General features: G+C 45.7%; 1 protein-coding gene across 1 annotated transcript; it reads left to right on the forward strand.

Moving 5' to 3' along the window:
• Nucleotides 1–1,532: 1,532 nt before the first annotated feature.
• On the forward strand, nucleotides 1,533–3,957 carry LOC137440453 (T-box brain protein 1-like). The gene is made up of 2 exons (XM_068136707.1): nucleotides 1,533–1,647; nucleotides 1,753–3,957. The coding sequence occupies exons 1-2, from the start codon at nucleotides 1,549–1,551 to the stop codon at nucleotides 2,371–2,373; spliced, it is 720 nt and encodes a 239-aa protein (XP_067992808.1). The 5' UTR covers nucleotides 1,533–1,548; the 3' UTR covers nucleotides 2,374–3,957.
• Nucleotides 3,958–12,141: the final 8,184 nt, after the last annotated feature.

Raw genomic sequence — 12,141 nt, forward strand, 5'->3', positions numbered from 1 at the left:
ATTTCTTTTTACCCCCTATCTTCTGGGTGGAGCTAAAGCCTCCCAAGTTCTAACCGCGGTTTGTCCCCTCTGCCCGTCCACTTCGGCCCACTCATTCCCAGGCACGGCCGTTTGATCTATCAGGCCGTGCCTCCGCGGGAGCTGCCGCTGGTGCCGCTGCTTTTCTCGGCGCTCGGGAGCGGAATAGGGACATCCCGTCCCAGTAGACGATGACCCCGCTGCCCAGCCCGGGCCGCGGGTGGCGGGCACAGGGCGGCCCAGACGTCTGAAGGGTGGGCGGCTTTGGAGTTCACTTGCCCCGCTGCAAGCCACGGGTCTGCGGTACGTGACTCCGACTTTAAGAGGTAAAACCTCCTTTTTCCTCTCTAAACAGCGGCGGGGAGCGGCCTCTCTTGTGGAGTGCCTAAGCCCGCGCATATCTTCAGCGTCTGCTTAAGCTTCCCTCAGCTCTGACAGCAGTCCCGCATCCTCCAGCAGCAGTTTCCAAGTGTGGAAACGACACCTAGGCCTGAACTAATGTGAGAGGGGTTTGGGACCGATCACAGGCTCTTCCTCAAAGGCTGGGGTCGCGGTGGCTGTGGCGGGGAAGCCAAGCCGCCGGCGGGAAGGGGAACTTCGGTACTTGGTGCCAGACAGGGGGGCAGCCGTGCCTGCCCGCGTTTCTGGGCGTCCTGCGAGGAAGATGAGCAGCTTTTGGAAAGGTTGCATGGCCTTCGCCTCCAGCCACAAGTGCTTTTCTCTTTTTAATAGGGAAAAAACTTTATAAGGCGTCACTTGAAAGGAGACGGGGGGAGGGGGAAGCTTCAATGTTGTCTAGCACGTTGAATTTGTTTAAGGGCCAAGTTTATTTTGGATAAGAAATTCCAGGAGGCGTGGAGGGTTAATTAAAGCACAGTTTTAGCCTGAATTAAATACAGATAGTAGTTATTCATCCATTAAAGTTTTTATAATCGCAAATTGCAGCCCAGCATGGGAGAATTATATATAGGCCACGCAGGGAACACTGGATGTGTCTGTCTTTACATTTTCTGCAGTAGGTGTTTAAAGATTAGCTTAATTTAAACTCGGTAAAATGTTGATGGTTCGTCTATGACTCCCAATAATAAGTGTTAAACAGCCGATATAATTCCTTAGTCTGCCATTCATGTTGTTCGCGGCAAATGACCGGGTTGCCTGTTGCTCATACGGCGGGACTGGTCAATGTGTAACGGCGCGAGATTTGACGCCATTGGGATGCTGGGCTAGAACCGGAGCAAGAGATCCCTGCCCCGTCAATGAAGGGCCAATCGGTTGCTGAATATTTGTTGTCCATGCTTCCCCCCATCCTCCGCCTTCCCGGTTGAGGCCCTCGGCGCTCCTGGCGCCGGAGGACTCCGATCCCAGAGGGGAGTGCCGGCCACAGATAGGGCGGGAAAGCGCTAGGGAGGCCACGGTGCCGTCCCTCTAAGGGCTGCGGCCAGCGGCGTCCCGCGCCAAGAAGGGCGCCGGGCAGTGGCGGACACCCAGTTCTCTCCCCTTCTCTTGGGCAGGATCTACACGGGTTGCGACATGGATCGGCTGACACCTTCCCCCAACGACTCGCCCCGCTCGCAGATCGTGCCCGGGGCCCGCTACGCCATGGCCGGCTCCTTCCTTCAAGACCAGTTTGTGAGTAACTACGCCAAGTCCCGCTTCCACCCCGGGGCAGGAGCCGGCCCGGGGCCCGGCGCCGACCGCAGCGTGCCCCACACCAACGGGCTGCTCTCCCCACAGCAAGCCGAGGACCCGGGGGCCCCCTCGCCGCAACGCTGGTTCGTCGCCCCCGCCAACAACCGCCTCGATTTCGCCGCTTCCGCCTACGACACGGCTACCGACTTCGCCGGCAATGCTGCCACGCTGCTTTCCTACGCGGCCGCCGGCGTCAAGGCGTTGCCACTGCAGGCGGCAGGCTGCGCCGGGCGGCCGCTGGGCTACTACGCTGACCCCTCGGGCTGGGGGGCCCGCAGCCCTCCGCAGTACTGCAGCAAATCGGGCTCCGTGCTCTCTTGCTGGCCCAACAGCGCGGCGGCGGCGCGCATGGCCGCTGGCAACCCCTACCTGGGGGAGGAAGCGGAGAGCCTGGCCCCCGAGCGGTCCCCCTTGCCGGGAGCCGAGGACTCCAAGCCCAAAGATTTGTCCGACTCCAGCTGGATCGAGACGCCGTCGTCCATTAAGTCCATCGACTCCACCGACTCTGGGATTTACGAGCAGGCTAAAAGGAGGCGGATCTCTCCCTCGGACACCCCGGTGTCCGAGAGCTCCTCGCCCCTCAAGAGCGAGGTGCTCACCCAGCGGGACTGCGAAAAGACCTGCGCCAAGGACATCGGCTACTACGGCTTCTATTCGCACAGCTAGGCGCGGCCCGCCCGGCACCGCCGTCCTTTTGCACAATAACTCCTCCGCGTTAGCGCACTGACCCCCGCCCCTAGCTGTCCCATCCGTAGTCCCGGCCCCGGCTCCGGCCCCGTGGGGACCGGCGGGCAAGCAGGGAGGGAGTTAGAGCCGCGGCTGCCGCCACGGCCCCCCGCTCCGCTCCCCGAGGGCGCGCCGAGGTCGCGGGGGGCACGGCCGCTCCGAAACCCACTGATAAGTAGGATGCTTAGACTATTAAACCGTACAGCGCTTCCTTCCTTTTACTACGGATGGTTACTAGGGGATAGCAGTGGGGGAAAAAGAGCCTGTGAAATGCCTGTACATAGTATTTAATTTATTGTAACCGGTTACTTTTCTTTGGTTCTGTTTCTTTATTATTTGTTTGGATTTTTTTTTGCTTTGTTTCATTGTTAAGTCACAAAACTTAGATCCTGTTTAAATTTCTTTATGCCCTTCCCTACATTTCCCTCGCTCCATATTTTCCCTGCTCCTCCCCAGGTAAACACTCTTAATAAATGCCTCTGGAGATGCAGAGTGGCCCATAGCTCTAGCAGCGAGTAATGGGTTTCTCACTTTCTCTGCAATTCCTGGCATGAAATAATTATGCCATGCCCTGGGCTAACACAGCTAAGGAAAAGCTCAGCTTTCCCTTCAAAAGAACAGAAATACATCTCATAGGAAAGTCGATTAAAGTAGCATGACGCCTTCCAAAAGCAAAATTGACTGCCTCTGTATTTTTCTTTAAACGAACTAGTTCGACATCAGCAGTATTATTTTTATGGTATTCCCCCCAACACTCCCCCCCCCCCCCCCCGCCCCCAAGTGCCAAATCCATTACTGGTCCCTGCAGGTGCCAAATATGCTGACAAACTCTTTTCAAATTTCTTTGCAGTTTCCCCCTCATTCTTTATATTGCTGTAAATCTTTGTAATGAATAATCTAAAAAAAAAGGAAAAAAAAAGAAAAAAAGATATAGACGACTGAATTGTTGGTAACCATAGTGTAGTCCAGTGAAGATGAATTGTGAGTTGTATATTTTACTGCATTTAGTTTTGGAATTGACTTTTTCATAAAGTAGCTAACCAAGATCTGACTTCCTGGGGAATCAAATGCACATCGAAAGTAAGAGCGATCTTTCCTGTAAACCTCTTATATTAATGAAGGAGAAGTAATATCCCTCCAGGTCCGGTGTCCCCCCCCCTTTTCCCTTCCTTCCCCCCCCCGGCGAAGCAGAATAGTAAGTCTTCGAATTTTGAGTAGCAAATCTATACAATTAACGCATTTTTATATGGAAGAAACCAATTATAAACTGAAATATGCATCAGGCTAAATATTCAGTCTAGATTACACTCGATGGGGAAATTTCCTAATAGAAATTCAGGGTCATAAACGTGTGTATATTTTTGACTCTTATGTAAATCGAATGTTGTGATTTTTATATTTGTTCTGTTACGTCTGTGGAACTGAATAATTTATACCAGTACATGCTCCATTGAGAATGTTTCGGTTTTTGCCCGTTTGTATCGTCTGTGTATACCAAGTAAAATAAACCTGGCAAAACGTTAACGTCTTGTTGAGAAGCACTTCGCTGTTTTGCAAGTATGAAATTAGGGGAGGCCAAGGGGAAGAGGCGAGCGTGAGCTCGCCCCACGCCTGGTCTCGGCTCGAGGCGCGGTAGTCTGCCCTCGGCGTTTTGTGGGGGGTGAGGGAGTACACCGCGCTAAGACTGGAGGTTTGCAGAAAGAGAAAGAGCGAGATGAAACCCCGTCGGGTTTGAGAGTTTTATAATTATCCCTGCCTTTCACTCTTAAACTCCCTAACGGCATTTTTTAGGCAGGACAGGTCCGTGGCGGGGGGTCTTTGCTCGCGGAGCAGAGACGAGGGGCGCAGCGTTGCCCTCCCGCAGCTTCCTCTCGTCTGGCTGGGGCACGAACTGCCCTGGCAGAGCCCCAACGGCGTTCAGCGAGGTGCCCTGCCGGGGCTCCCGGGGCGGGTGTCCTTTCGGAGGACCAGCCTTCCCCGCTGCGCGGGCTGCCGCGGCAATGGAGCGACGGCGGAGCTCCCCATTCCCGCAGCACCACCACTCTGCCGACCTTCAAGGGGTGCAGCCCCCTTTGAAAAAACAGCTATCCATAGGCGTTAGGAAAGGCGGCATCCCCGGCACCTGCGTGGGTTGGGGTGCGCAGGGTGTTTGGGGAAAAAGGTCAGTTTAATTCTGATTTCTCGGCGGGGAGGAGGGAGGTGGGGGGGAATGGAAGCGCGGGTGCGAAGTTGCTACGGGGATTCTGTCCTGTCACGGTATTGACGCGGGAGGACTTGAGCAGCCTAATTGCAGTTCTTCCCCTCGCATCCCCGCGAAGTGCGGGGCGGTTTTACCTCAGGCGGGGCCTCTGCATCCCTAACGCCTCCGCCGGGTGCGCGCCGTGGGGGGAAGGGGACGCGGGAGAGAGCAGGGTCCGCAGGCCTACGGCGGCGAACTCGCAGGGCAGCGGGATGCGTCGCTCGCCCCCCGGCTGCCGTCGAGTCGACTCACCGGGTTGTATCCAGAACGGAGATGGGGACTGCGCGGCCGCCGGGCGCCCTCCCACAGAGGGGCCGTGGGGGGCCATACCCCTCGGAGCCTGGACAGTTAGGAGGGAGAAGGTCCCTCGGAGAAGAGCAGGCAGTCGGTGCGGCGGGAGGTGCGCGCCCTTCCTCGGCCGCCTCGTACTGGACAGGGGAGGCCGCAGTGCCGCTCGCGACCCCCCCCCCCCCTCGACCCCCCACCTCTCCAGCGTCAAACTGCCTCCTGCGGTGCCCGGAGGCCTCAACGGCACGGTGAGGGGCTTGTCCTGACGCCCTCCTAGGTGTTTCCCGTACCAGGTGGTGCAAGCCTCTGCAAAAGTTAATGGTTTTGGCCCTTCCTCCCTGCTCTCGGCCCGCAAAAGCCGCCCTTCCCTCTGTCCCGCGCGTTGTCCCCACCAGACATCTAAGGTTGCTGACCGAGACAGCGGCGTTCCCGGACGGGGAGCCCCGAGGGGAGCCGGCCGCAGCGGCGGGACGCGGGGGGTTACTGCCGGCCGGGCATCCGGGCACTCACTGAAGGCAGACCGCTTGTTAAAAGTTACTGTGCTAGGTTGTATTTAGTGGTGATTATCCAGCGGGTCTGGAATAAATACGTAACGTGTGACAGGTCTGAAGAAAATCCTTCCCTGTGCGTGAGTGGTTAATGTCATTCCATAACTATTTCGGCAGGATAATCCATAATTATTTCTGCGAGAGATTTGAAGAGTTAAGGGCTGCAGAAGTAAAAAAGGCTAATTCCTGTCGGTAGGTCATTTTATTATAATTTTTTAGGTTATTGTTATCAGAGGTGTACTTCTGCTTGTTTTAGTCGAAGCAAAACCAGTAAATGAATTTGTTTGTCCAGCAACTAATTGCATGAATTTTACATGAAGTATAATTCTAGGTGTGCTGACTGGGCTTTTAATTTTTCTTATTTATTGTGCAAAATAGTCTATTCAGTTGCCCTTTCTTTGCTTCATGTGATATAACACAACGTCAAGCTCCGATCCGTAGAAACTAATTCAAAGGTCTTGATGGTAATACTTTCTACAACGTTTTACATTAATGCTATATCAAATGTAATACAGTGATTTACGTGCTGCAGATTTTGCACGAGTACGCTATGCATATTTGATGACACATTGCATATTTTAACAAGATTTTTAATGACTGATTGAAATGTTCGCTAAGATAGTTTTTAAGAGCTGGAGGAGAAATGATTGTGGAAAATGCGTGTAATAGAATAGTGATAAGCATGGGAGGGTTTTGATTGACAGTATGAGGAAGCAGATGGATGACTAGGTAGGTCAGAGGTAAAGATGCCTTTGACAGCTTTTTAAGTTCCTTTGGCCATTTTGGTCCAATGAATCATGCAAAACATGTGTACATTACAAAACTGATGTCTCTGCATCGTTTACTGTTGGAATCCTCATCTTTTCAAACCCACCCTAACCTTCTTTCATCACCACTTGACGTGCTATGTCTAAACTAGATTGCAAGATCCTAAGAAGGCAAAAATCTGTCTTGTATTACTTGTCAGCAAAAAAAAAAAAAATTAGGAAAAAAATCATGTAAACCTATGGAGCTAGAAGAACAACCATGACAGATTGGCAGAATAGGCGTAAGGTGGGACACGTTCTTAATTTTCGCTGTCTGGTCATCACTCCCCTCCCCTAGGTAGTGCTCAAGGGAGATGTGAACAATGATTATTTTTTTTTCTCCCTCCCAACTGGCATAAATCTGAATTTTCATAAGTCTGATAAGAGAGCTAATTGCATAATTTTCTTTATAACATTATGCAGTGAGTGCTGTTGCTATAGTTAAAATTATTTTCTTCAGTCTGTTTTTTTCAGGTGCTTTGTATGTCCCTTGCAGATCACTTTGTCATTTGGAAATGCGCTGATTTATCCTTGTAAAAGGTTACTGTTTTTGGAAATCTTCTTTAAATTACATAAGACCATTTTAAAATCACTGTGATATGTAAAAGAAAAAATGTGTGTATATTGGGAGAAGCTGGAAAAAAAGAATTTTGCATGAAAGTATGCTTTTCAGGTACTGTTCTGTGCAGAATGAACACAAGTTTTCATTTTAAATATTAAAACTTGTCATGAATGTGGTTTCCAGTGGGGAATGTGTCACTTGCTCAGATACAGGGGCAAAGTCAAAGAGAAAAAAAATGAAACAACAGTGATACGTAGAGGGAAGGAAGGAAAATGTTTGTCTTCAGCATCCTGTTCCTTCCAGCTACATAGATATATTTGTGGTAGGTCTGGAGAACCTCACAGCTTAGTAATAACATTTCATGCATTTGTCAGAATGCATATTAACTGGGAATGCACAAACAAATGCACCACTTCTTTGAGAGCATGACACTTGAAAGCTCTGCATTTGTTCAAATATCTATATCTATATATCTGAAAAAAAACCACTGGTTGAAGTATGTAAAAAAACTCATGGAGCATAGATAACATTTTTCTTCTTACAAATGCAGAATAATCATTAATTTTTAAGGATACAAGGCTGCCGTTACTGATTAGATATAACTTCATTATAAAATATATTACACAATAAATTTTGTGATGCTTTATTCATACTGTCACTACAATTTCTCGTACTTGCAGTGTTTGTAACATTAAGGGGCTGATATGAGATCGATGATCTTGTGGGTCTTAAGTTGACTTTTTTAGGTCAATTTTTTTGTGTATTTAAAAACAACCGCCAACAAAAAAAAAACACCAAAAACCCCCGCAAACAGACCCTGGAGACAGAATGGATGAAAACTGCAGGTACATCACTTCTTTATAAAACTATTTATACTATTACATTGATATTAACAAGCATTTATTTCTTAAGCTTTAAATAAGAAACAGCTGGTAATGACTTTGAATCTGTTTTGAGAGACATTTTAGGTAAAATGTTGATAGCTTGTAAATGTGCATTCCTACCTTAGTCTCTGATCGTGCATGCAAGTTCATATGTGTGAACAACGTAAAGTAAAAGGTCAGTCCTACAAAGACTATTCGCTTGTCTAAAAATTCACAGGCATAAATGTTTTCAGGATCAAGGCCTTTCTCAATAATTGTGATAGCTGTGTACCTTGAAGTGACTGACTGATTTAGAGTACACTTAATAATTTGAATTTTTAATATAGCAGAAGTACTGCATTGATGAATTACCGAAGAGCATCACACAAGCTCCCACTTCAATAATTTGTAATATTCTTGTTTTGTTTGTTTGGGTAATTATTTTTTTTTTTTTTTTTTTTTTTTTAAGTGACAGCACTGATGCATAACTTAAACTTTTCAAAAGTCACGTCTTAATGCTGTGGAATTAATTTTTGTAGGTGGCTTCTTTCTTGAATTATATTTAGTTATAGATTGACTGCTCTTGTTTATCCAAGAAGTGGACAGTGCTGGATCTGGGAGTAAAGGGTGAGAGAGCAGCACCAGTATTTTCAGTTGAGAGAAATTTTCTATTGCTGAAAGGTATCCTAGTTTAGATGGAGACACCCACTCTCAGAGAATTAAACTGAAATCGTAAATGTAAGCTAGCAAATGCTTTTGATGATGGATCAACACCCTGTATGGAGCTTATTTACCTTTGTGGAAATGTTTGCTGAAGGGGAGACGTTACTTATCGGTAGTAAACTACAACTGGACTTACACATCTCCATCCTCCACAGACCTCCTGCTGGACACACTGAGGAAATACGGTGATTCTTCTCTGGCCCTGGGGAAAGTTGACACTCACCCTGTATCATTGAGGAATCCCACCTGAGGGCCTGGCCGCAGCACCTTCTTGTCTCACCTGTTGCTCTGTGATCAGTGCCTACATTTCCCCAAATTAGATCTGTGGTGCAATAACACAGAGAAATAATGATTCTCCACACTATGGCCACTTTCGGCAACTCTTACCTTTCCATGTTGCCACTGCTTTACCACTGTACTTCTAAAGCATAATGGGTTTGTACATAGGTCTTCCTGTAAGCTTGGAGTGAGCTCCTTTCTGGCAGCTCAGTTTATTCTTGCACTAGAAGGGGAACATTTCACTTGAATTAGGTGCAAGATATTGAATAAGATGTTGAAGGTTCTGCTTTCTATTGGCAGTTCTCAAATTTTCCTGTGGAAACTACAGTACGTAAGTGATGGTGGCAAGGGGTGTTTTTTCAGAAGTCTCTTGAGTAGTTCAGTAGCCCCATGTTCAGAAATTGAAATCTCACTGAAAAATCTCCAGTGCTTGCAGTTTTAAATAATTTCCACACTTTTTGCAGTTTTATTCTCAGGTGCATTATTGAGCAGTTAATTTCAGATATTAATTGAGGATTGGTATTTGTTGCAGAATTTGGGTCAGAATAGCATGAATTAAATCCTTAACTTGTGTACAAATTATGTCAATGCATTGGCTTCAGTGATTCAGTACCAGTTTTGTATCACCTGATTGTTTCCTCTTGTGGTTCAGATACTATGTGAAGCAGATGCCCTTTGATGGAATGGATAGGGCTATTAATTTTACACACATCCTTGTTTCTCCTGTGTTAAAATAATTATATAAAAAATCAACTGTTACCTTACTGTGCTTTTTTTTTTGTCTCTGTTCAGTTCTGTTTATTGTCAAGGTTGATTTTGAGGGTTTAATTGTCTTCATAACTGATTCACACCCAGTTTGCTTGGTGTATGTTGTACAAGAATTTGTCCCTTTTTTAGGGGCAGTATTCAAAACAACAGTATTCTTTCAATATAAATGATCAGAAGTTGAATGGAAGGAAATTAATCAGGTATTTTCAGTTCTTCTTATATGTTTCTGGGATTTTGTAATGCTCAAATCTTCTCCACATTTTTTGCAGAGTTTTCTAGTGTAGCTCTTCCCCCCACACATACTTTGTGCTAAATACTATAAATCCCTCTGATGCTAATGTTCAGTATTGTTTTTTTAAACATTTTAGTGTTTCTGTATATTGTCTACTTTAACTTCTCACTGATATAAATGATTTTTTTTTAAATCACAGACTGATTATATAAGTAGATGTAAACTAATGTAACATAATCACAGAAATTAAAAATGAGCCTTTAAAAATTATCATAAAAATCTACTGTAATAACGTGGATGTAAGAGTGCTTCAGGAATGTATTGCACTGAATGCCATTTAGAGATAGGTAATGTAGAAGGCCAAATCCCACAGCAGTTGATTAGCAGTCACGTGCTTGTTTTCCAAGTATGTTATAAATGGAGAAACAACACAAATAATTGTGTTGTGACAGTGTAAAGTTTAGCGTGTACGTGCACAGAAGTCTTTGCAGAATCATAGCCCAAGTCTGTTCTGCTTTAGCAGTGTTGCGTGTTGTGGGGCTTGGGGTGGTTTTTTCCCCTTCGTAATTAAAATGTGGTTCTGTTGCTGTGGTCACATTTCCCAGGTATAGAGGGACAACAGTAGCACCAATGCTGAAGACACGTTGTACTAAACAGTAATTATGTTTCATGTTAACTTTATTTTGATCTCTACAACTGCCTCAGGATAAGGATCTAGAAGATGTTAAGTGTAGTTCTGTGTACACAACCCTTCTTGTGAGGGTTGGTTTGCTGTCAGTTCAGCTCTCTGAAGTAATTTGGATGATGATGGTGATACCGCATGGTAAAGGCTGCCAGGTTGGTGGATGCAAGGGCAGGACAACAGGAAGGTGGCGATCCCTTTCACAGCAAGTGGGCATGAGATAGGCTTATCTATAACATGAAACCTGCCCCCAGAGAGTTTTTTTAAGATGCGGCATGCATCACTGTATTCCTGGGTGATGAAGCAGCTGAGCTCGAAGCTGATGCAAATACGGCTGTAGTCTCCAGCCTCTGGTCTCTAACCCTGGTAGATGTCCAAGCCTCCTGTGAGCTTCATCCTCTGCTTTGCTCTCCTCTGTCCTTTACTCCAGGGTGGGGGAGCTTCACTGGCTCATCCATGGCTTATTCTGTTTACAGCTTGAGCACGTAGATATGTGCTGTCTCTAACAACTTCTGTGGAAGATGCTTAAACAAGGAAAGCCATGCTCAGGATTACTGAAGAAGATGAGATACATAGAAGGCTGCTCTCTTTTATACCAGTAGTTTTAAATTTACATTTACATGGAGTTTTATGTGATTGTGGAGGGTTTAACTCTTACAAAACATTTAACATGACCCATTTTGTAGGAATCTACAAAGTAAATATTTTTAGTATTTGTAGTTGCATAACCAGGGTGTCTGTTTCTGATTTTTTTTCTTAAGTAGCATGTAGCAGCTGAACTCCTAGCTTTAATGGTGTTGCATTATAATTTTTGGGCTCTCTGCTGATCTAAGGCTGATTCTTTATAACTTTTTATTTTAAAAAAATTTGTATTTTTTAACACCATTTTCTAAAAAACTCCTGGCCAGATGATACCTTAAAACAACGTGCTTTAAATGTATTCTTTTACAAAAGTGTTTAAATCTGTAACAAATTCTGGTCCATTCTGTAATTGCAAGAACAAGTGTGTCATGTCTAGCCAATATAGATGTAATGTAAAGGATTAAATGTTATCTCAAATAATGGTATTTCTAAATAATAGGAGAACATTCTAGAACCAGTATGGGTTTTTCTCTGGATTACACAAACACACGCCTGAGAAATCCTGAGTTGCATGCATTTTATTTTTTGAGATTTTCTTTTTCAGACAAAAGTAGCCAGTATAATGCAGCTTTAGTCCATCTTACGTGTTTTTCCACATCTTGGTGTCCTTCTATTTTTCATCAGAGATTTAGGAGCAACTCAGATAGTGCTTTTATTCTACACCATCACATTTTTGTTCCATCTCTTTGTGTAAGATTGGATTATTTCTGTATTTTCAATACCGTTCGCAAAGTTTAATCTTGTGTTACAGTATCTGCAATGACAAACCACAGCTCATCTGAGACTGGGAGGATTTTTCTTGAGCGTCTCCACCATCAGACTATGGTGTGTATGTCAGTTTTACCGAAAGCTTGGATAGGGTATCAGCTGTCATTGAATCTTGTCTAGATTTATATTCTAGCTGTAAACCACACGACTGTGTGAAAACTAGCCTTTGCAATCTAGGAGATGAATCTAAATTCCTCCTTATGGCTGGTACTAGTGGCTTTGTTTCTGACAGTTTCTAATTTTCTGTACATAATAAAATCAATTATTTTGCACGTATATGTTAAAGCTAGAGGCTGTTTTTTGACTGT

This window comes from Melanerpes formicivorus, unplaced genomic scaffold (genome assembly GCF_026170545.1).
Source record: "Melanerpes formicivorus ecotype bairdi unplaced genomic scaffold, bMelFor1.0.p_v2 SCAF_3020, whole genome shotgun sequence".
Taxonomy (NCBI): domain Eukaryota; kingdom Metazoa; phylum Chordata; class Aves; order Piciformes; family Picidae; genus Melanerpes; species Melanerpes formicivorus.

Excerpts from the sequence above, each read along its gene's own strand:
- LOC137440453 (XM_068136707.1), top strand. The coding sequence starts at position 1,549 with ATGGATCGGCTGACACCTTCCCCCAACGACTCGCCCCGCTCGCAGATC. Across the intron at positions 1,648-1,752 it reads CCTTCCTTCAAGACCAGTTT|CAAGCCGAGGACCCGGGGGC; the intron begins GTGAGTAACTAC and ends CTCTCCCCACAG.